Source organism: Scomber japonicus, chromosome 11, assembly GCF_027409825.1.
Source record: "Scomber japonicus isolate fScoJap1 chromosome 11, fScoJap1.pri, whole genome shotgun sequence".
NCBI classification, from domain to species: Eukaryota; Metazoa; Chordata; class Actinopteri; order Scombriformes; family Scombridae; genus Scomber; species Scomber japonicus.
This window is the reverse complement of record NC_070588.1, coordinates 657,247-682,133: the sequence shown is the minus strand read 5'-3', so window position 1 is coordinate 682,133 and position 24,887 is coordinate 657,247. Positions and strand designations below refer to the sequence as shown.

General features: G+C 48.1%; 3 protein-coding genes across 3 annotated transcripts in view; 1 reads left to right on the top strand and 2 right to left on the bottom strand.

Annotated features, from left to right (window-relative positions):
- The window catches only part of LOC128368283 (titin-like), a 162,565-nt gene that overhangs the window by 55,130 nt on the left and 82,548 nt on the right, over positions 1 to 24,887 (bottom strand). The window lies entirely within an intron of this gene.
- LOC128367622 (interferon-induced protein 44-like) overlaps positions 1 to 24,887 on the top strand; it is a 216,038-nt gene that overhangs the window by 179,070 nt on the left and 12,081 nt on the right. The gene's annotated exons all lie outside the window — the stretch shown is intronic.
- Positions 333 to 23,890, bottom strand: epc2 (enhancer of polycomb homolog 2 (Drosophila)). Its single transcript, XM_053328231.1, has 14 exons — positions 23,543 to 23,890; positions 17,896 to 18,055; positions 12,413 to 12,558; positions 9,488 to 9,694; positions 8,440 to 8,588; positions 7,504 to 7,621; positions 7,207 to 7,410; positions 7,039 to 7,125; positions 6,815 to 6,954; positions 5,887 to 6,242; positions 5,310 to 5,449; positions 2,632 to 2,782; positions 2,052 to 2,325; positions 333 to 1,458 (listed from the first exon to the last, which is right to left on the bottom strand). Exons 1-14 carry the CDS (start codon positions 23,693 to 23,695, stop codon positions 1,386 to 1,388), a joined length of 2,358 nt encoding a protein of 785 aa, XP_053184206.1. The 5' UTR covers positions 23,696 to 23,890; the 3' UTR covers positions 333 to 1,385.

Here is a 24,887-nt window from a genome sequence, read left to right as displayed (position 1 = left end):
AATATTCTGAACCCTCCAACCCGCCCCCCCGCCCCAACCCTCTAACCCTAACCCCCCCCCGAACCTTAACGTTACCCCCCCTCCTCCAACCCCTCCAACCCCCGCCCGCCCACCAACCCCTCTAACCCTAACCCCCCCCCCCCCCCCCCCCCGAACCTTAACATTACCCCACCCTCCTCCAACCCCTCCCATCCCCCCAACCCTAACGCACCCCCCCCAACCCGACCCCCCTCCTCTAACCCTAACCCCCCCCCCTCCTCCAACCCCTCCCAACCCTACTATCCCCCCAACCCCCTCCAAACAGACAGTGAGTCAGAGTATCGATGCTTGTTTATTAGTCAGCATGTCTTCATGAGGAGCCGATCAGCTGTTTGACTTTAAAAATATAAAAACATTGGTCTCCAGCTGTTTCTGATTCTTAGTCTTTAAATTATCTGCTGAAGAGTTTTTAAACATTTAAAAAACAAACTCAATGAAAAAATGTCACAGAAACATCGTGTTTCAATTTGTGAAACCAAATTTTACATTTTACAGTTTTTCCGTCTTCGGGAAAAAAAATGATACAAAATGTAAACAAGACAAATAAATAAACCAATCAGAGCCGAGATACAGGTCTGGACCAATCAGAGCCAGGATACAGGTCTGGACCAATCAGAGCCAGGATACAGGCCTGGACCAATCAGAGCCAGGATACAGGTCTGGACCAATCAGAGCCGAGATACAGGCCTGGACCAATCAGAGCCAGGATACAGGTCTGGACCAATCAGAGCCGAGATACAGGCCTGGACCAATCAGAGCCAGGATACAGGTCTGGACCAATCAGAGCCAGGATACAGGTCTGGACCAATCAGAGCCAGGATACAGGCCTGGACCAATCAGAGCCAGGATACAGGTCTGGACCAATCAGAGCTGAGATACAGGTCTGGACCAATCAGAGCCAGGATACAGGTCTGGACCAATCAGAGCCGAGATACAGGTCCAATCAGAGCCAGGATACAGGTCTGGACCAATCAGAGCCCAGATACTGGTCTGGACCAATCAGAGCCAGGATACAGGTCTGGACCAATCAGAGCCAGGATACAGGTCTGGACCAATCAGAGCCAGGATACAGGTCTGGACCAATCAGAGCCAGGATACAGGTCTGGACCAATCAGAGCCAGGATACAGGTCTGGACCAATCAGAGCCAGGATACAGGTCTGGACCAATCAGAGTGATTCTACATGATAAACTAAAGACACAGAAACTATTTTACAAACTGTACAATAATAATAATCATCAGAGACTCAGAGACTCTTCTTCTTCTTCTTCTTCTTCTGCTGCGTGTGGAGGTGGCGGCGTGTCACATTCACCGGTCAGAGGGAGCAAGGCATGATGGGATACGATGCTATGTGACCTCCATGGCCAGCGTGGTCTCTGATAGGCCGTTCAGCAGCCGCTCCGCCGGCTCCACCGCGTCTCTGAAACACAAAGGGTTAGTGAGAGGCTTCCTTCCTTGCTTCCTTCCTTCCTTCCCTCCCTCCTTCCCTACAGGCCCAGTGAGATGCTTCCTTCCTTCCTTCCCTACAGGCCCAGTGAGCACCTCCATGCTAAACACCCAGGTGCAGCCAAGCCAGCCTCAGCTCCACCAAAGGACCATTTTGGAGTGTGGGAGTCGCAGCAGAGCCGTGATTGATTCCCAGTTAAGACACTCTGGTAAGAAATGCTTTACATTATGGGCTTAAAACTGCCTTCAAATGGAAAATAACAGGATTTTAAACATGCAATTCAAAACGCCATTAATCGTGATTAACTATGGAAACTCTGTGATTAATCGCGATTAAAAAAATTAATCGTTTGACAGCCCTAATTTATAGGAAATGTACTTTATTACATGATCAGGTTCTAACAGATTATTTACTTAAGAAGCACAATCAGAAGCTTTATTTTAAATGTCATCTTTATTTAATATAAGAAACTAAACATATTAACTTGTATTTGAACCCCAGCAGTAGAGAGTAGCTACAGGATGAGCAGTGAGTCTGATGGTCAGAGACGTACATGTGTTGGTTACCTGGGCAGGCTGCTGCCGCTGGACACCCGGGGCACGCGGTCCAGGCTGGCGGCCACCGTGGCCAGTTTTAAGGCAGACGTTGGGGGGGCAGAGTGGCGAGCGCTGTGAGGGTGAGCGGGGGAAACGGCCCCCACCTGGCTCCGCTGGTTGGGGAGGGACTGAGGAGACGAGGAGGAGGAGGAGGAGGAGGAGTGAGCCGGAAGCGATGAAGACCCCCGAGCCGAAAGCCCCGACCTGCTGAGAGAGGAGGAGGAGTACGGAGGCCTGGAGGGACCTGAGGAAGAGGAGGAGGAAGAGGAGGAGGAAAAGGAAGAGGAAGAAGTTACTAAAGGTCAAACCAATGATGATATTCTTCCTCTCTAAATCACTCTGCGTATCTCACAGCTTAGTTCAGTTTCTAGGTCAGGTTTTATTTCTGCAGTGTGTTTTAGTCCGTTAAGCTGTGGAGGTGCAGGCAGGTGAGCTCACCTGAGAGGAGCTCACCTGAGAGGAGAGGAGAGCTCACCTGAAGGGTGAGGGGCTCACCTGTGAGGGGCTCACCTGAGGGGTGAGGAGCTCACCTGAAGGGAGAGGAGCTCACCTGAAGGGTGGACGACTCCGTTGACGCTGGTCTTGTAGGGTTTGTTGTCGGTGTTGATGTGACTGAGAGCCGGAGGAGCGCTGATCACTGCCGACGCTGCAAAGTGAGCGCTGGCCGAGTCCAGAGTCTTAGAATCACTGGACCTGGAGGACTACACAATATACACACTGTTACTACACACTGTTACTACACACACACACACACACTGTTATTACACACACAGTAACACACACCAGTGTTTCCTCTATGTACATTCAGCAGTGGCGGTGCTTGAAGTAACGTGACATTAACTATGTTGATCACTTGCTCGATTTCATTAGAAGTTGCTAGCAGGCTAGGCTTCACAACACAGCCCGCCCCTCCCTTCATAACACAGCCCGCCCCTCCCTTCATAACATAGACCACCCCTCCCTTCATAACACAGCCCGCCCCTCCCTTCACAACACAGCTCGCCCCTCCCTTCACAACACAGCTCGCCCCTCCCTTTATAACACAGCCTCGCCCCTCCCTTTATAACACAGCCTCGCCCTCCCTTCGTAACACAGACCGCCCCTCCCATCGTAACACAACCTCCCCCTCCCTTCATAACACAGGCCGCCTCTCCCTTCATAACACAGCCCGCCCCTTCCTTCACAACACAGCCCGCCCCTTCCTTCACAACACAGACCGCCCCTCCCATCATAACACAGGCCGCCCCTCCCATCACAACACAGACCGCCCCTCCCTTCACAACACAGACCGCCCCTCCCATCATAACACAGACCGCCCCTCCCTTCACAACACAGACCGCCCCTCCCATCATAACACAGCCTCCCCCTCCCTTTACAACACAGACCGCCCCTCCCATCATAACACAGACCACCCCTCCCATCATAACAGACCGCCCCTCCCTTCACAACACAGACCGCCCCTCCCTTCATAACACAGACCGCCCCCCCCATCATAACACAGACCGCCCCTCCAATCATAACAGACCGCCCCTCCCATCATAACAGACCGCCCCTCCCATCATAACAGACCGCCCCTCCCTTCATAACACAGACTCGCCCCTCCCTTCACAACACAGACCGCCCCTCCCTTCATAACACAGTCCCCCGCCCCTCCCATCATAACACAGACCGCCCCTCCCTTCACAACACAGCCTGCCCCTCCCTTTATAACACAGCCCGCCGCTCCTTTCACAACACAGACCGCCCCTCCCTTTATAACACAGCCTCCCCCTCCCATCGTAACACAGACCGCCTCTCCCTTCGTAACACAGCCCGCCCCTCCCTTCGTAACACAACCTCCCCCTCCCTTCGTAACACAGCCCGCCCCTCCCTTCACAACACAGACCGCCCCTCCCTTTATAACACAGCCTCGCCCCTCCCTTTATAACACAGCCTCCCCCTCCCTTCATAACACAGACCGCACCTCCCTTCACAACACAGCCCCCCCCTCCCATCGTAACACAACCTCCCCCTCCCTTAATAACACAGCCCGCCCCTCCCTTCACAACACAGACCGCCCCTCCCATCACAACACAGACCGCCCCTCCCATCATAACACAGGCCGCCCCTCCCATCATAACACAGCCCGCCCCTCCCATCATAACACAGCCCGCCCCTACCGCCCCTCCCATCACAACACAGACCGCCCCTCCCATCATAACACAGACCGCCCCTCCCATCATAACACAGGCCGCCCCTCCCTTTATAACACAGCCTCCCCCTCCCTTCATAACACAGACCGCACCTCCCTTCACAACACAGCCCCCCCCTCCCATCGTAACACAACCTCCCCCTCCCTTAATAACACAGCCCGCCCCTCCCTTCACAACACAGACCGCCCCTCCCATCACAACACAGACCGCCCCTCCCATCATAACACAGGCCGCCCCTCCCATCATAACACAGCCCGCCCCTCCCATCATAACACAGCCCGCCCCTACCGCCCCTCCCATCACAACACAGACCGCCCCTCCCATCATAACACAGACCGCCCCTCCCATCATAACACAGGCCACCCCTCCCTTCACAACACAGCCCGCCCCTCCCTTCGTAACACAGCCCGCCCCTCCCTTCGTAACACAGACCGCCCCTCCCTTCGTAACACAGACCGCCCCTCCCTTCACAACACAGACCGCCCCTCCCATCAAAACACAGACCGCCCCTCCCATCACAACACAGACCGCCCCTCCCTTCATAACACAGCCCACCCCTCCCTTCACAACACAGTCCGCCCCTCCCATCACAACACAGACCGCCCCTCCCATCATAACACAGCCTGTCCCTCCCTTCACAACACAGCCCGCCCCTCCCATCATAACACAGCCCGTCCCTCCCTTCACACACAGTAACACACACGCACACTATAATACACACAGTAACACACACACACAGTAACACACACACACAGTAACACACACACACAGTAACACACAGTAACACACACATAGTAACACACAGTAACACACAAACACACACACAGTAACAGACACACACACACAGTAGCACACACACACACACACACACACAGACAGTAACACACACACACACACATACACGGTAACACACACAGTAACACACACACACACACACACACACACACACACACACAGTAACACACACACACACACACAGTAACACACACACACACACACACACACACAGTAACACACACACACACACACACGTTACCTGGCAGCTGTGTGTGTCCAGATGTGTTTTCCTGGATGAAGCCGTGTTGTTCTGTAGCTGCAGCTGTTCCAGCTGTTCTTTCTGCATCTGGACCAGCTGCTGCTGATGGCTGTGGTACTGCTCCTCTGTGATGCCCCCTGCTGGTCACACAAGGGAACAGCCTTTATAACAACCAGATATAACCCTCTGTGATGCCCCCTGCTGGTCACACAGGGGAACAGCCTTTATAACAACCAGATCTAACCGTAAATAATATGATTTATATCGGTTTGTGTGTCAATGAGCTAAAGATTCAGTCTGAAATAACAGATTCTATTGAGGAGCTGAAACTGATCAGTATCTAATTATTTCAGTAATTTCTCAGTTGATGCATAAAATCATTCAGTCTGAAGATCATCGTTAGATTCATCATCAGTTTCATTTATATTAGTGATAAATAAACAACTTCAATCATAGAAACAACATTAACGTTTTGACTCTGAACTGTGAACATGACTCAGGAGAAACCAACGCTGCAGGATATTCCAGGATATTCCAGGATATTCCAGGATATTCCAGGACCAGTCTGATGACCCACCTGCTGCAGTGTTCCTGGTGCTGGACAGACGGCAGGCGAGTCTGGATCCTGTGGTCCTGCTGCCCCCCCCTCTCTGGTCCTGAGCTGGTCTGGGTCTGAAGCAGCACCTCCTCAGGGTCTGGATGTTGTTCAGGACTTCTGTCAGGGAGGGGGCGCTGCGTCCTGAGTTCAGGGGGGGGACACTGTGTCCTGAGGTCAGGGGGGGGGCGCTGTGTCCTGAGGTCAGGGGGGACCTCTGGTCCAGTAGAACCGGGTCACTGAGGAGGCAGGTACTAGTCCTAGAGACAGGATCTGTCGACGTGTCCAGCTGCTTCAGTAGAGGATCCAGACCCGACGAGGCCCGGTCCAGAATTATCCTGATCACACAAACAAGGAACACTCTGACTTTAATCTGTCCTCATTTCTTTATGATTCCCTCTGAAGATATATTTCTACGAGTCATTAAAACTGAATAATTATTCATGTGGACTGACTGCGACCTCCATGCTGTCTTGCTGCAATGGGTCACTGAGCTGTAGTCTAGTATTCAGGTTCATTAACAGCTTTCAGCCACTAGGAGGAGCTCTAAGCTTCTTGTGTTGAAGTACCTGAAACACTGCTGCCCTCGGCTACTTTGACTCAGTTAAAGTCAAAGTTTCAAGGTTTACAGAAAGTAAAGGATAATGTTGTCAGGTGTGAAATATGTGGAGCAGAGTTGAGCTACGGTGGATTCACATGGACAAAAACGTCTCTCATTGCTAACATGATGGTAAAGGAAATGCTCAGCGTTGTTTAAGACGGGGAGAAAATAATCAGCTGTTATATTTTTATTGGTCTGTAAACCTGTAAGATTGATTCTTTTAATGAATGTGTTTGTGTAAAGAGATGAAGGCTGATTATCATTTAAATTAACACAAGTTTAGCAGTTAAAGCTGGTTAGTTATGGTACCTTCCCCCCCGGCCCACCCGGCGGCGGCTCAGTCCTCTCCAGTGTGGAGGCAGAGACAGTTCAGTCAGAGAGTGACGGACACACGACGGGACGATCTCTGGACGCTCACCATCAACTCCACCCGTCTGCTCCACCCGAGGCTGCAGGGCACACAGAGGTGCGTTAGATATCGACACCAGATGAAGGATGATCAATGTTGATCAGAAACTGAAGGACAGACTCACAGACAGATATTGACACCCAGCTTTCCTCCTGAAGACGAAAACTCCGTCTGGGTTATTCTCCTCGTCGTCGGTTGAAGATAACGGAGACTGCAGGAAGAAAGAGAAGCTCAGAGATCAGCTGGTTCAACATCACGATGCTCAGATAGAAACACTCAGACGCAGACTGACCAGCGGAGGCGGAGGAGAGTCGTCCTCTCCGGAGCTGTGGAAGTCGTACTGTTTGATGTCGGCCTTGTTGACGGTGTACGGGCCGGGCGGCCGACCTGGCCGTCTCTGTGGCGGACACAGTCTTTCCCGCCTGCCGCACTTCTTCTTTGGTCTGATGAGGTCGAAGGTCAGCTCGTCTCTGATGGAGAGCGGCTTCTTCTGGACCTGAAACACAAACACAAACACTGAGCGCTCTCGTTCCTCCGTCTCTTCGCGTGATGAAGATCTGATGACGACGAACCAACGGCGAGTTCGTACCTTCACATCAGCTTTGTGCCTGTTGTTGAGGGTCACTGGAGCGCTGTACAGAGGCTTCTCTCCCAGAGGAAGCGTCACCTCTCTGAGGATGTCTGCACTGAAATCTTCCATCTGATACCTGAACATGAACACATCATCATCAGGTTTGCTTCAGGTGAGTCAGAAACATGAACATGACTCATCTGATTTACTGCTTTACACTTTAAATAAGTTAAATTACTTTGAACACAAGTGAGGAGAGCTGATAGTTTCTGTCTCTACACACAGTTCCCAGTGTTCCCAGTGTGTGTTAACAGCAGTCAGGTGTCCATAAAGAGGTTTTCCTCTCTGTAATCATTCCTCTTGTTCATACTGACTATTAAAAGATGCCTTGGACTGGATCACAGTGTTTCAGTCATTTAAAGTCTCTGATCAGCTTCTATAGATCTTCATCAGTGTGAGTTACTATAGTTACTATAGTAACTATATCAGTGTGAGTTAGTCATATCAGTGATATCTGACACATTTACAGTCTGTTTAGCATCAGATTCCCTCTTAGTGTTTCCCTTCCTTCCTTCCTTCCTTCCTTCCTCCTCTTAGTGTTTCCTGTTTCTCTGTGGTGGAAGTACAGTAACAAAAAGACTTTGCTACTAAAAACAGTGTAACGCTGAAACATAGAAGATGAAGATTTGACTCATTCAGACGCTGAAGCTTCATATTAGCTTCACATCAACTTTTAAATCCATGTTTCCAGAGAAGGGGGACTGTGGGTTTAGTCCTCCATCACTTCCTGTAAACATGATGAAGGATCTAATGCTCAGTATGAACAGGAGGAATCATGACTGCTGGTTTCTTTGGTTCAGTCTCAGATCTGGCGTGAAATGACTCCGACCCGCCGTGACATCAGTTAGAAGAATAATAAACGACCATTAGACACAAATTAAACCCCCTCCTCACCTCCGCTCCACCACCTCCAGCGTGAGGTGCAGCAGCTCTCTCTTGGACTTCTCTCTCTTCTTGATCATCTCCAGGATTGTGACGGTCCGGCTGAACTCTCTCCTCAGTCTAAGCATCTTCTCGTAGGACGCCTCGTCGTTCTTTCGGTTCTTTTGGTTTAAAAAAAAAAGCAAAACGCTGAACATCAGAAACTAAAAGTGTGACGTTTGATCACCTGTCAGTTCGTCCTCAAACTAACTTCAACCTGCTCATAAACCACAGGAATAAATTAGTATGTCTTTAGTTCTTCTGGTTAGTGTTAATTTCCTTCAATTAAATCAGGGTTAAAACACGAATGACATGTTAGTACAGGGGGGTCAAACATGCGGCCCGTGGGCTAAAACCGGCCCACAGAGGGGTCCAATCCGGCCCACTTTCCTTCCTTCCTTCCATCTTTCCTTCCTTCCTTTCGTCTGTCCTTCCTTCCTTCTTTCCTTCCTTCCTTCCATCTTTCCTTCCTCTTTTTAATGATCCGGCCCACATAAGATCAAATTGTTCTGTATGTGGCCCTTGAATGAAAATGAGTTTAACTCTTCTGTGTTAGTAGAATATAAACCCAGTAGAGCTCTGAGATCTACTGACTCAGTTCAGATAGTTGAGCCCAGAGCTCTGAGATCTACTGACTCAGGTCAGATAGTCGAGCCCAGAGCTCTGAGATCTACTGACTCAGGTCAGATAGTCGAGCCCAGAGCTCTGAGATCTACTGACTCAGGTCAGATAGTTGAGCCCAGAGCTCTGAGATCTACTGACTCAGGTCAGATAGTTGAGCCCAGAGCTCTGAGATCTACTGACTCAGGTCAGATAGTCGAGCCCAGAGCTCTGAGATCTACTGACTCAATTACATGTTTTAATGTTTTATATAAAGCACATTGAGTTGCCATTGTGTATGAAATGCTTTATATAAATAAAACTGGCTTGTGTGTCTAATTTAAATGAAACCTGCTGGAAAATAAAACATGAACATGATGAAGGTCGTGTTGAGTCCGGCTGCTCGGCTCCAGCGACTCACCTTCCTGGTCTGCATCTTCTCCGTCCGCCGCCTGAAGGCCACGTAGGCGTCGTTGTTGGTGGACCCGTCTCTCTTCTCCTGCTTGATGTGAGGAATCAGCGACGGGCCGCGCCAGTTCTTCCTCTTCCTCAGCCAGTAGTCGTACACAGACTTCAGCAGGTAGTCGTCCTCGTTGAGCAGCAGCTTGGCCTCCGACATCGTAACCAGCTGGAAGCAACAAGCACAGCAGGGCGTGACCTCTGACCTCTAACACATCATCACTGACCTCTGACACATTATCACTGACCTCTGACACATCATCACTGACCTCTGACACATCATCTCTGACCTCTGACACATCATCTCTGACCTCTGACACATCATCACTGACCTCTGACACATCATCACTGACCTCTGACACATCATCACTGACCTCTGACACATCATCACTGACCTCTGACACATCATCACTGACCTCTGACCTCTGACACATTATCACTGACCTCTGACACATTATCACTGACCTCTGACACATTATCACTGACCTCTGACACATTATCACTGACCTCTGACACATCATCACTGACCTCTGACCACTGACCTCTGACACATTATCACTGACCTCTGACACATTATCACTGACCTCTGACACATTATCACTGACCTCTGACACATTATCACTGACCTCTGACACATCATCACTGACCTCTGACACATCATCACTGACCTCTGACACATCATCACTGACCTCTGACACATTATCACTGACCTCTGACACATCATCACTGACCTCTGACACATCATCACTGACCTCTGACACATCATCACTGACCTCTGACACATCATCACTGACCTCTGACACATCATCACTGACCTCTGACACATCATCACTGACCTCTGACCTCTGACACATTATCACTGACCTCTGACACATTATCACTGACCTCTGACACATTATCACTGACCTCTGACACATTATCACTGACCTCTGACACATCATCACTGACCTCTGACACATCATCACTGACCTCTGACACATCATCACTGACCTCTGACACATCATCACTGACCTCTGACCTCTGACCTCTGACACATTATCACTGACCTCTGACACATTATCACTGACCTCTGACACATTATCACTGACCTCTGACACATTATCACTGACCTCTGACACATTATCACTGACCTCTGACACATTATCACTGACCTCTGACACATTATCACTGACCTCTGACACATTATCACTGACCTCTGACACATTATCACTGACCTCTGACACATCATCACTGACCTCTGACACATCATCACTGACCTCTGACACATCATCACTGACCTCTGACACATCATCACTGACCTCTGACCTCTGACCTCTGACACATTATCACTGACCTCTGACCTCTGACACATCATCACTGACCTCTGACACATTATCACTGACCTCTGACACATTATCACTGACCTCTGACACATTATCACTGACCTCTGACACATTATCACTGACCTCTGACACATTATCACTGACCTCTGACACATTATCACTGACCTCTGACACATCATCACTGACCTCTGACACATCATCACTGACCTCTGACACATCATCACTGACCTCTGACACATCATCACTGACCTCTGACCTCTGACCTCTGACACATTATCACTGACCTCTGACACATCATCACTGACCTCTGACACATCATCACTGACCTCTGACACATCATCACTGACCTCTGACACATCATCTCTGACCTCTGACACATCATCTCTGACCTCTGACACATCATCACTGACCTCTGACACATCATCACTGACCTCTGACACATTATCACTGACCTCTGACACATCATCACTGACCTCTGACACATCATCACTGACCTCTGACACATCATCACTGACCTCTGACACATTATCACTGACCTCTGACACATTATCACTGACCTCTGACACATTATCACTGACCTCTGACACATTATCTCTGACCTCTGACACATCATCACTGACCTATGACCTCTGACATATCACCTCAGCGGTTCAGACCAGGACATTGATAAGCAGACAGATGGAGAAGCTTTACTGACATTAAACTCTTTGACAGACGACAGAATCAGAACTCAAAGCATCGGACTGTAACATAACGGTAAATCAGCAGTTTTAATACTCGTTCTCATCTAAAGTGACTCCAGCTTCAGTCCTCAGTCAGAGATATGAACACACTCTCAACCCCGTCACCGCAGGAGAATATCGATGTTCATTTAACAGCAGAGTCTCATTATCTCCTATTTTCATTTACTGTCATATTTAATCTATTTGTAAAAATGTCATCATATTTTTACACATTTAAAAACTTTCAACTAAATTGAACTTTTTTCTACAGTTCAGCGACGTCTCACTCTGAGCTTTATACTGGGACAAGTTCTCTAGTATTATACAGTTAAGTAGTTATATTCAGCTTCAGTAGCGTCATGTCTTTGTTGAATCTGCCTCTCTCTCTCTTCAGGGCTGTTAGATGAGAAACATCTGAGTGACTTAAAACTGAGGTTTTGTAACATCAGCTGATAAAATGTGCTGTGTTTGTTTCCTTAAACTTAATATCACTGTTAGCGTGTCTGTGTTATGCTAGCGGGAGGTACAGAGAGCTACAGGTGTGTTCAGGGTCGCAGTCAGACAGTCGGACACAGCGGTTCCAACCAGTCGTCCTGCAGAAAGCACCGCTGCAGATGTTGGTTGAACATTAATATACATCGCTGTAAATGTGTGCAGGAATTTCCCGCATTATAAAAGTGTTGGACTTGCGGGAATCAATTAAATTGTGCATAATACCCGCAATCCCGCGCTGAAATTCAGGCCCTGTGTGTGTGTGTGTGTGTGTGTGTGTGTGTGTGTGTGTTACCTGCTGTGTGTGTGTGTGTGTGTGTGTGTGTGTGTGTGTGTGTGAGTGTGTGTTACCTGCTGCGTGCTGGCCTTCTCCAGTCGGTCCACCATCGTCTCAAACTGCAGAGGTTTGATTTCCATCTTGCGGTTCAGTCTGTTGAGCAGCGTCTCGTCCTCAGAGTCCATGTCGTAGTCCGGCTGCTCCAGATCCAGACCCAGAGCTGCTCACACACACACACACACACACACACACACACACACACACACACGTTAGTGCACAACACACATACACACACACACACACGCGTGCAGCAGGTCGCAGGTCACACACACACACACACACACACACACACCAGTTAGTGCACAACACACACACACCAGTTAGTGCACAACACACACACACACACACACACACACACACACACACACACACACACACACACACACACACACACACACACACACACACACCAGTTAGTACACAACACACACACACACACACACACACACACACACACACACACACACCAGTTAGTACACAACACACACACACCAGTTAGTACACAACACACACAACACACACAACACGCACAACACACACAACACACACACACTCTCTCACACACACACACACACACCTGTCAACCCTCCCGTTTTTACCGGGATTCTCCCGTATTAAAAAAAATAATAATGTTGGTTTCCCGGAAAAATCCTGAATTTGTAAATTGTCATTTATTAAGATTGGAGAGAGAACCTGGTAGAACTAAAGCATCAGTGAGGAACAGAGAGGAACCTGGTAGAACTAAAGCATCAGTGAGGAACAGAGAGGAACCTGGTAGAACTAAAGCATCAGTGAGGAACAGAGAGGAACCTGGTAGAACTAAAGCATCAGTGAGGGACAGACAGAGAGGAACCTGGTAGAACTAAAGCATCAGTGAGGGACAGACAGAGAGGAGCCTGGTAGAACATCTGTGAGGGACAGACAGAGAGGAACCTGGTAGAACATCAGTGAGGGACAGACAGAGAGGAACCTGGTAGAACTAAAGCATCAGTGAGGAACAGAGAGGAACCTGGTAGAACTAAAGCATCAGTGAAGGACAGACAGAGAGGAACCTGGTAGAACTAAAGCATCAGTGAGGAACAGACAGAGAGGAACCTGGTAGAACTAAAGCATCAGTGAGGGACAGACAGAGAGGAACCTGGTAGAACTAAAGCATCAGTGAGGGACAGACAGAGAGGAACCTGGTAGAACTAAAGCATCAGTGAGGAACAGACAGAGAGGAACCTGGTAGAACTAAAGCATCAGTGAGGGACAGACAGAGAGGAACCTGGTAGAACTAAAGCATCAGTGAGGAACAGACAGAGAGGAACCTGGTAGAACATCAGTGAGGGACAGACAGAGAGGAACCTGGTAGAACTAAAGCATCAGTGAGGGACAGACAGAGAGGAACCTGGTAGAACATCAGTGAGGGACAGACAGAGAGGAACCTGGTAGAACTAAAGCATCAGTGAGGGACAGACAGAGAGGAACCTGGTAGAACTAAAGCATCAGTGAGGAACAGACAGAGAGGAACCTGGTAGAACTAAAGCATCAGTGAGGGACAGACAGAGAGGAACCTGGTAGAACTAAAGCATCAGTGAGGGACAGACAGAGAGGAACCTGGTAGAACTAAAGCATCAGTGAGGGACAGACAGAGAGGAACCTGGTAGGACTAAAGCATCAGTGAGGAACAGACAGAGAGGAACCTGGTAGAACTAAAGCATCAGTGAGCGACAGACAGAGAGGAACCTGGTAGAACATCAGTGAGGGACAGACAGAGAGGAACCTGGTAGAACTAAAGCACCAGTGAGGAACAGACAGAGAGGAACCTGGTAGAACTAAAGCATCAGTGAGGGACAGACAGAGAGGAACCTGGTAGGACTAAAGCATCAGTGAGGGACAGACAGAGAGGAACCTGGTAGAACATCAGTGAGGGAAAAAAAGTCACGGTTTCAAAAACACTAAAATGTTCCGTCACACCGTTCCTGCGGTATGAGGGTTTTTTTTTTTAATGTGTTTAGAGTGGAGGTCCCTCAGGCCGTGTGCAGCTGCAGCGTGAAGTACAACCCCTCCCGTACTCGGTTGCTGTTACAAGCAGGTAGCTCTGCAGGCTGTATGACGGCTGAAGGAGGCGAGCCCCCCGAACTCCCCCCCCCCCCCCCGTCTAAAAAGCGCCCAGTCAGCTGTATTTATACTTCGGCTACCGTAAAAAGAGATGGCCGCGGCTCGGGGGAAGAAGGTAACGGACAGTAGCGGCACGAGGAGGAAGAAGGTAACGGACAGTGGCAGCGTGAGGAGGAAGAAGGTAACGGACAGTAGCAGCGTGAGGAGGAAGAAGGTAACGGACAGTAGCAGCGTGAGGAGGAAGAAGGTAACGGACAGTAGCAGCGTGAGGAGGAAGAAGGTAAAGGACAGTAGCAGCGTGAGGAGGAAGAAGGTAACGGACAGTAGCAGCGTGAGGAGGAAGAAGGTAACGGACAGTAGCAGCGTGAGGAGGAAGAAGGTAACGGACAGTAGCAGCGTGAGGAGGAAGAAGGTAAAGGACAGTAGCAGCGTGAGGAGGAAGAAGGTAACGGACAGTAGCAGCGTGAGGAGGAAGAAGGTAACGGACAGTAGCGGCGCGAGGAGGAAGAAGGTAACGGACAGTAGCGGCGTGAGGAGGAAGAAGGTAACGGACAGTAGCAGCGCGAGGAGGAAGAAGGTAACGGACAGTAGCAGCGCGAGGAGGAAGAAGGTAACGGACAGTAGCAGCGCGAGGAGGAAGAAGGTAACGGACAGTAGCAGCGCGAGGAGGAAGAAGGTAACGGACAGTAGCAGCGCGAGGAGGAAGAAGGTAGCGGACAGTAGCAGTGAGAGGAGGAAGAAGGTAACGGACAGTAGCAGCGTGAGGAGGAAGAAGGTAACGGACAGTAGCAGCGCGAGGAGGAAGAAGGTAACGGACAGTAGCAGCATGAGGAGGAAGAAGGTCCCGGACAGTAGCAGCGCGAGGAGGAAGAAGGTAACGGACAGTAGCAGCGCGAGGAGGAAGAAGGTAACGGACAGTAGCAGCGCGAGGAGGAAGAAGGTAACGGACAGTAGCAGCGTGAGGAGGAAGAAGGTCCCGGACAGTAGCAGCGTGAGGAGGAAGAAGGTAACGGACAGTAGCAGCGGGAGGAGGAAGAAGGTAACGGACAGTGGCGGCGCGAGGAGGAAGAAGGTAACGGACAGTAGCAGCGCGAGGAGGAAGAAGGTAACAGACAGTAGCAGCGCGAGGAGGAAGAAGGTAACGGACAGTAGCGGCGCGAGGAGGAAGAAGGTAACGGACAGTAGCAGCCCGAGGAGGAAGAAGGTCCCGGACAGTGGCAGCGTGAGGAGGAAGAAGGTAACGGACAGTAGCAGCGCGAGGAGGAAGAAGGTAACGGACAGTAGCAGCATGAGGAGGAAGAAGGTAACGGACAGTAGCAGCCCGAGGAGGAAGAAGGTCCCGGACAGTGGCAGCGTGAGGAGGAAGAAGGTAACGGACAGTAGCAGCGTGAGGAGGGAGAAGGTAACGGACAGTAGCAGCGCGAGGAGGAAGAAGGTAACGGACAGTAGCAGCGCGAGGAGGGAGAAGGTAACGGACAGTAGCAGCGTGAGGAGGGAGAAGGTAACGGACAGTAGCAGCGTGAGGAGGAAGAAGGTAACGGACAGTAGCAGCGTGAGGAGGAAGAAGGTAACGGACAGTAGCAGCGTGAGGAGGAAGAAGGTAACGGACAGTAGCAGCGTGAGGAGGAAGAAGGTCCCGGACAGTAGCAGCGTGAGGAGGAAGAAGGTAACGGACAGTAGCAGCGTGAGGAGGAAGAAGGTAACGGACAGTAGCAGCGTGAGGAGGAAGAAGGTCCCGGACAGTAGCAGCGTGAGGAGGAAGAAGGTAACGGACAGTAGCAGCGCGAGGAGGAAGAAGGTAACGGACAGTAGCAGCGCGAGGAGGAAGAAGGTAACGGACAGTAGCAGCGCGAGGAGGAAGAAGGTAACGGACAGTAGCAGCGCGAGGAGGAAGAAGGTAGCGGACAGTAGCAGCGCGAGGAGGAAGAAGGTAACGGACAGTAGCAGCGTGAGGAGGAAGAAGGTCCCGGACAGTAGCAGCGTGAGGAGGAAGAAGGTAACGGACAGTAGCAGCGCGAGGAGGAAGAAGGTAACGGACAGTAGCGGCGCGAGGAGGAAGAAGGTAACGGACAGTAGCGGCGCGAGGAGGAAGAAGGTAGCGGACAGTAGCAGCGCGAGGAGGAAGAAGGTAGCGGACAGTAGCAGCGCGAGGAGGAAGAAGGTAACGGACAGTAGCAGCGCGAGGAGGAAGAAGGTAACGGACAGTAGCAGCGTGAGGAGGAAGAAGGTAACGGACAGTAGCAGCGCGAGTAGGAAGAAGGTAACGGACAGTAGCAGCGCGAGGAGGAAGAAGGTAACGGACAGTAGCAGCGTGAGGAGGAAATACATCCTATATGATCGAGAGCAAGTCTCCAAAACCTGTTGAGATTCAGTTTTAAGCTCCTGCTGCGTTTATGTATTTATATTCATCTTAGAAGTGTTTTTACTTGTTTCAATTCTTTATGTTCTGATCTTGAGCCACAGGTTCATTTATTTGCATTTTGTGTTTTTTTTTCACAAAAAATAATTAATTTATGTCGTGACTTGAGCTGCAGGTTTAGCCTCAGTTAAAGGACTGCACTTATTTTTTATTATTATTTATTTTAAATACATAAAAATAAAAGACCTTTCAATGGGGAAAAAATCAGGTTTTTTTGGTTTAAATACAGACATTTCAAACTATCACATTTTATAGCTGTAATCATAAAATCGTGAAACCGTGATACTTTTACCTCAGGTTATCATACCGTCAGAATCTCATACCGGCCCACGCCTACCTGGTAGAACTGAAGCACCAGTGAGAGACAGACAGCGTTACGGCCATACGGCTCAATGTTCTTTGAGCCGTATGGCAATGTTCTGTTGGTTATGTGTTTGTGTCGCGTATAAAACGAAGTCACGGCAGTTTCACGGAGCCGTTGCTATGACGACCCCGCCCACGTTGAGTAGGTAGGCTAATTCTTTGTAATGGAAAAGGTCGTTCCTGGAACCGAGCCGAGTCGAGTCGTGGAAAAGCGCCAAAAGAGATGTTTTTAATAAAGTTTGTAAAACAACTACAACGGATTAAAGCCTCAAAGAAACGACAGGTCAGAATCTCCCTTCAGCTCAAAGTTGACCGGTATCACACACACACACACGCGCGCACACACACACACACACGCACACACACAGGCAGCAGGTAACACAGACACAGACACACACAGACACACACAGACACACACAGACACACACAGACACACTAAAACACACACACACACACACACACACACACACACACACACACACAGGCAGCAGGTAACACAGACACAGACACACACAGACACACACAGACACACTAAAACACACACAGACACACACACACACCCTCTCTCTCTCTCTCTCTCTCTCTCTCTCTCTCTCTCTCTCAGGTACTCACGCTGTATGTGGATCAGCTGTTTGGGGACTTTGACTTCTCCCTTGTAGAGCCGGTCGTAGTAGGTGGTGTTGCTCTCTGCTTCAGGGACGGGGATCACCATGTTCTCCTTCTTCTCCCTGAACACCTGCTGGGCCGAGATCGCCCTCTGCAGGTGGTGCTCCTGAAACACACACATGTTACAGTTTATGGGAAAGCATTGGGGGGGGGGGCCTGGAGGAGGAGGCACAGACTCATCTTCCTCCTCCTCATCATCATCATCTTCCTCCTCCTCCTCCTCCTCCTCCCCATCTTCCTTCTCAGGGCTGTACAGTGCGACAGTTTTCGTCGCATTTGCGAATAAAAATCATCCTGTGCGAAGAGAAATATGTAAACACTCGCACATGTGCGAATGAGCTGCACAGGCAGGCATCATGCACTGAGAAAAGTACTGTAGTATTAAAAAAGTAGTATTTGTGTTGGTAGAACTGCTCAATGGGAGTTGTAGTTCTAAGTGTATACTGTGCATGTCATTTCAAATATTTAAGAACTACATACAGTGGTCCCTCGCTATAACGCAGTTCACCTTCCGCCGTCATTTTTGTGTCATTTTTTTAATGTAATTTTTTTAGCGGAAAAAGACGCTCCAGCGGAGCAGCGCCAGGACACAGAGGCGCATTGAGAGGAAATGTGAGATAAGCGCGAGTCACTATTAATAATTTCTAATGTGTCCAACCTCGTAGGTTGATCGTTAAAAGTGAATTCGTTATTTCTAAAAGCCATCATAATCATTTATATGATGAATTGCATCGTTTACTGTATATTTGTATACACTGTAGTATATACAAATATATATTGAGTGTTTTAACAAGAGAAACTGTGAGAAAATGTTAATACCTGACTGATAAAAGTGTATAAGGTGTGTACTGAGGGGTTTAAAAGCCTTAAAAATCCATGGTGATTGTGCTGTTAAAGAACCTGTTCTTATTGCTTTTTAACAAATCATTTCTGATATCAAATAACAACAATAAACATCTTAACGGTCCACCCGGGTGTGCTACTGAATTTTTCTTTGTGCTACTTTTTAACTTGCTAGCACCAGTGCTACCACTTGAAAAAGTAAGCGTACAGCCCTGCTTCTCCTCCTCCCCATCTTCCTCCTCCTCCTCCTCCCCATCTTCCTCTTCCTCCTCCCCCCCTTCCTCATCATCTATGTATCCAGCTCGCTCTCCTCTTCCTCTCTTCTTTTTCCTCTTCTTCCTCTCTTAACCCTCAGACCTTCACAGCAAAGCTTCAAATGAAATGGAATAATTGCTGCTGAAGCTTCAAACCCCCCCCCCCCCCCCCAAACCCCCCCCCCGCCCCTAAAAAGCTCTTCAGGAACAGATCAGATCTCTTTATAACTCGTCTCTTCAGCCTCAGGAAGAGTCGACTCTCTGTGATGAAGAACGTCTCCTCACCAGAGTCAAATGTCACGTTGAGATATTTGATAAATAATAATAATAATAATAATAATCTAACGTAGAAATGAATCATGTCTGAGTGGATAAAAGCAGATAATAGAGGCATATTATAATACTTCTATAAAGTCAATATAAAAGTTTGACATCAGAAACTATGCAGTGACACGTAAAGGATGCGGTTGCCATGGAAACCTCATCCAGCTGCATGGTTTCCGGTTTAGCCTTCGTGCTGCGACAAACAGACGTAAAAGCTCCTCTCATCTCTAACCCCAACCCTTCCTCCAGCTCTGACCTGCTGCAACAGCCGGGGAAACTTTCCATGGGAATTAACGGGAATATATGGAAATAATCTGCTTCCTGTCTGCTTCAGGTGTGTTTGGGTCATGTGATGTAGGTTGAGGCTCGCTGTCAGTCATGTTCAAACAACAACAAAGGTTTCATATCTTTAACCCTCCTGTTGTCCTCGAGTCAAGGAAGGAAAGGAGGGAAGGAAGGAAGGAAAGGAGAAGGAGGGAGGAAGGAAAGGAAGGAAGGAGGGAAGGAAGGAAGAAAGGGAGGAAAGGAAAGAAGGAAAGGAGGAAGAAGGAAGGAAAGGAGGAAGGAAGGGAGGAGGGAGGGAGGAAGGGAAGGAAGAAAGGAGGCAGGAAGGAAGGGAGGCAGGAAGGAAGGAAGGAAAGAAGAGAGGCAGGAAGGAAGGAAGGAAAGAAGGGAGGAAGGTAGGAAGGAAGAGGAAGGAAGGGAGGAAGGAAGGAAAGGAAGGAAGGAAGAAGGAAGGGAGGAAGGAAGGAAGGAACAGAGGGGGTCAGGAAGGTTAAAGGAATATAAAACTTGTCTCCAGTGATGATTTGAACCCAAACATGATCTTTACATAGTTGTAACCAAGGAAACTAGACATTAACCACAGCTTAGTCACACCTTCAAACATCTTTATTTTAGAGACACACACACACACACACACAGAGACAGAGACACACACACACACACACACACACAGACACACAGACACACACACACACACACACACACAGAGACAGAGACACACACACACACACACAGACACACACACACACACAGTCACACCTTCAAACATCTTTATTTTACCTCCCTAAAGATCCTCATGTGTGAAAATACTAAACTAAACAATCATTGTTCATCAAGGCTGGAGATAATCCTTCATCCTAATCCAGGTTCAAAACTCAATTAATGCTGATTTTGATTTCTGACATAAACTCTCAGCTCTAATCTGAAGGTGTGAGAAGCCGATCGGTCCGAACATGACTGACAGCGAGCCTCAACCTGCATCACATGACCCAAACACACCTGAAGCAGACAGGAAGCAGAGAGGAAGGAGAGAGGAAGGAGAACAGGAAGCAGAGAGGAAGGAGAGAGGAAGGAGAACAGGAAGCAGAGAGGAAGGAGAACAGCTGATGAGTCCAGTTACATGAGACTCAGACTGAGGTTCTGTTTGGAACCGACCAACTAGAACCGACCGTGAGCTCTTCAGTCACTGGAACGTTCCTCGTTTCTAGAACCGCTGGATGAGTTTATTCTACCTGCTTTGATTCTGTGTCTGTGTCTCTGTGTGTGTCTGTGTGTCTCTGTATGTGTGTGTGTGTTTGTGTGTGTCTCTGTGTCTGTGTGTGTGTGTGTCTCTCTCTCTCTGTGTGTGTGTGTGTGTGTGTGTCTATGTGTGTGTGTCTGTATGTGTGTGTGTGTGTCTCTCTCTATGTGTGTGTGTGTGTGTCTCTCTGTGTGTGTGTGTCTCTCTCTGTGTGTGTGTCTCTATGTCTCTCTGTCTCTCTGTCTGTGTGTGTGTGTGTGTGTGTGTGTGTGTGTGTGTGTGTGTGTAGTATTATGTCTGAACACTAAGTACAGTAACAGTAAAATCATCTTCACTTTAATCAAACTATAAAAACTGCATTAAGAGAGTAAGTCTAATTTAAACTGATTCAGACTCTGACCAGAAAACAACCTTTATAACAAACTATGAACCCATTTATTACTAATATTAATATAAATATAAATATTAATATAAATATAAATATAAATACAACCTGTTAATAATACCATATATATAATAATACCAACCTGTTAATTTCAACCTGTTCATAAACTGAACATCAATCAGCTGCTTCTGTTAACAGTGTTAAAATGGTTCTTGTGTTTCTGAGTGAATAAATGTTTTATTACAGTTATGTTATTATTATTATTATTATTATTATTATTATTATTATTATTATTATTATGAGCCAGAGCTGGTGACTTCAGACTCGACTCGGACTCGAGGCTGGAGACCATTATTTTCATGTTATCATTTATATTCTCATTATTTATTATCTGTCATTCATCTTCTCTGTTTGATCTCTGGCTGTGACCCTCCGGACCCTCCGGACCCTCTGGCTGTGACTGAGCCCGTCTACGACTGTATACTGGGTTAGAAACTCTCTGATTTCAAGACGACGGCCCAACAGGAGTCTCTTGGATCTTTACATAAAGATGTGTCAGGGAGGTGAGATGAGTTTTATACAGACAGCTTTTCATTTTCATTTTGAAGTACAGCTTTTGATTTACTAGCACCATGGTTGGTTACTAAGACAGTTATTTCTTCTTAAGGAAAATATTTGGTGTTTTTTTTTTCAGAAATGTGTTAGTAAGTTAGTAAGTTTTAAGTTAGTAAGTTAAATGAGTAAACTCATAATGTACTGGCACCATTCTGGGTGTGTTTCTTCATTGCTGCGTGCCGGTTATCTAAACACATTATTGGTGATATATTTCTTTTATTGTATTTTACAGCATTGTTAAAGAAATGTACAGTTATTGAAACAATGCTTTGTATTTGTTCCACATCACATTGCTGTAGATTTATCAGTACTGTCTCATATAGAGGATTTTACAGCTTATAGAATCTGAATTTGATTTAGTGTTTGCGAGAGAGACTTGAAACTTGACTTGGACTCTTAAAAACTGACTTGTGAACACCTCTGTTATTAGGTTACAGTATGATGGTCTTACTGGTCTTACTGGTCGACCCCCCCCCCCACCCCCCCGCTCATCTGGGGCCATTTATAAGTGAAAGCATCGTCCTGGTGAGAACAGACTCAAACCAGAGCTGAGAGTTTATGTCAGAAATCAAAATCAGCATTAATTGAGTTTGAACCTGGATTAGGATTAATGAAGGATTATCTCCAGTCTTGATGAACAATGATTGTTTAGTTTAGTATTTCCACACATGAGGATCTTTAGGGAGGTAAAATAAAGATGTTTGAAGGTGTGACTGTGTGTGTGTGTCTCTGTCTGTGTGTGTGTGTGTGTGTGTGTGTGTGTGTCTCTAAAATAAAGATGTTTGAAGGTGTGACTAAGCTGTGGTTAATGTCTAGTTTCCTTGGTTACAACTATGTAAAGATCATGTTTGGGTTCAAATCATCACTGGAGACAAGTTTTACATTCCTTAAAGATATGAAACCTTTGTTGTCATGGCAACAGTGAACACTAACATTAACTGACATGAGCAAGATTAAGATTAGAGTTTCTAAATGTTGGTTTAGATTATTTTATATTTCCCATCGCTAGCAGCCTTAACTCAAACCTTCTGAACCTTTACGTTCACTCAGAGGAGCGAGAGGAGAAATCATGCTCCAGGACATCTTACTGTTTCTCTCATTTTCCAGGACTAGAACTGGGTATAAACTGGTATAAACTGGGTCTAAACTGGGTCAATGGTTTTCCAGGACTTGTGGGAATCCTGACTTGAATGTCTCAGAGTCAGTTTGTGTCACATCAGATGTTTTATAAAAGTATATAAATGTGTATAAAAGCTTGTTTCCTGCAGCTGGTAGAGTTCTGGTTCTGGTTCTGTTAGTTTCCTTCCTCTTATTAAACAGTCTAATGTTAGTTTATCAGTAATGTTTCATCCCGTTTAATCTCAATCACTCTCAGTTATTCAGCGCAGGCTGCGTCGCCCGTTACCATGACAACAACGTAAGAACGGCCTACGTCATCCCCACAGAGCGCGCTCACGGCTCCGCGGCGCTACGCTGACAGCGTACACCGTACGTAGAAGCAACGTAAACTACGTACGTGCTTCTCCCCGGCCCAGTCCCGGCTGCCAGCGTACGGACTAACCTGTACGTAAACACTTAGTGAATACGGGCGTGCTGCGGAGCTAATGCTAATGCTACCTGCCACAGAGCGTAATAAACGGGTCTTACCAGCTCCTCTTCCTTCTCCATCCCGGTGGGCATCTGCGGCACGGCTCTGCTGATGGACACGCAGTCCGTCAGGTCCGGTACGTCTCTGTTCCGGTACACCGGGAGCGGTTTGGCGGCGTCCAGCGCGCGCGCCCGGAACGAGAGTTTACTCATTGTTTGCGCCAATCAGCGACGACCCGAAAACCCGCCAATCCCGCCAAAAACCCGCCAAACAGCGCCGTGAATCCGCTCGGCACGAGACTGTCTTCTCTTCAGCAGAGCTCATCGGTGTCCAGTGCTCCGGTAACCGGCGGGAGGGCTCCTCAGCGGCCGGTTTACCGGGAAGAACGGGCCGTTTCTCCGGCCGAGACAAACATGGCGGACATATCCACACCAGCATCCCATCAGCCACCGCGGCACGCACACAGGACGGTGCGCGCGCAGCTCCCCAAGGCAACTTTGTATCCATAAAAAAGAACCTCAAGTTATTTCATCCTGATAGAACCCAGATAGAACTCTTATAGAACCCTGATAGAACTCTTATAGAACCCTCTTATAGAACCCTGATAGAATTATAATAATACTTCTTAATCATTATAGAATTTTAATAAAATCAGTATAATGGATAATTGATGATGATAGAACCCTCTTATAGAACCCTGATAGAACTTTGATAGAACCCTGATAGTGCACTGGTGGGTGAAGAGGTCTGGGGTGTGTGTGTGTGTGTGTGTGTGTGTGTGTGTGTGTCTGTGTGTGTTTGTGTGTGTGTCTGTGTGTGAGTGTGTGTGTGTGTTTGTGTGTGTGTCTGTGTGTGTGTGAGTGAGTGTGTGTGCGTGCATGTGCGTGAGTGTGTGTGTGAGTGTGCGAGTGTGTGTGTGTGTGTGTGCGTGCACATGCGTTTGTGTGTGAGTGTGTGTGTGTGTCTGTGTGTGAGTGTGTGTGCGTGCACATGCGTTTGTGCGTGTGTGCGTGCGTTTGTGTGTGAGTGTGTGTGTGTGTGTGTGTGAGAGTGTGTGTGTGAGTATGTGTGTGAGTGTGTGTGTGTGCGTGCACGTGCGCGTGTGTGTGTGCGCGTTTGTGTGTGTGAGTGTGTGTATTCTCTCCTCTCATACTGTTCATATTCACAGTTTGTTCTCCTCATAAAAAGAGTTTCTACCAAACATTGAAGCTCAGATGTGTTTAAAGCAATAATCAATAATCTGATCAATAAATGTGATTAAAGCTTGACTCATGTTTCAGAGCAGAGAGAGTTCCTGACAGACCTCCACTCCAGTCCCATGGTGAGGGGAGGGATGGTTAGAGTCAGGCAGGTAGCTCCATCTAGTGGACAGAGAGTAGAACTACAGCATCAGTCAGGTAGCTC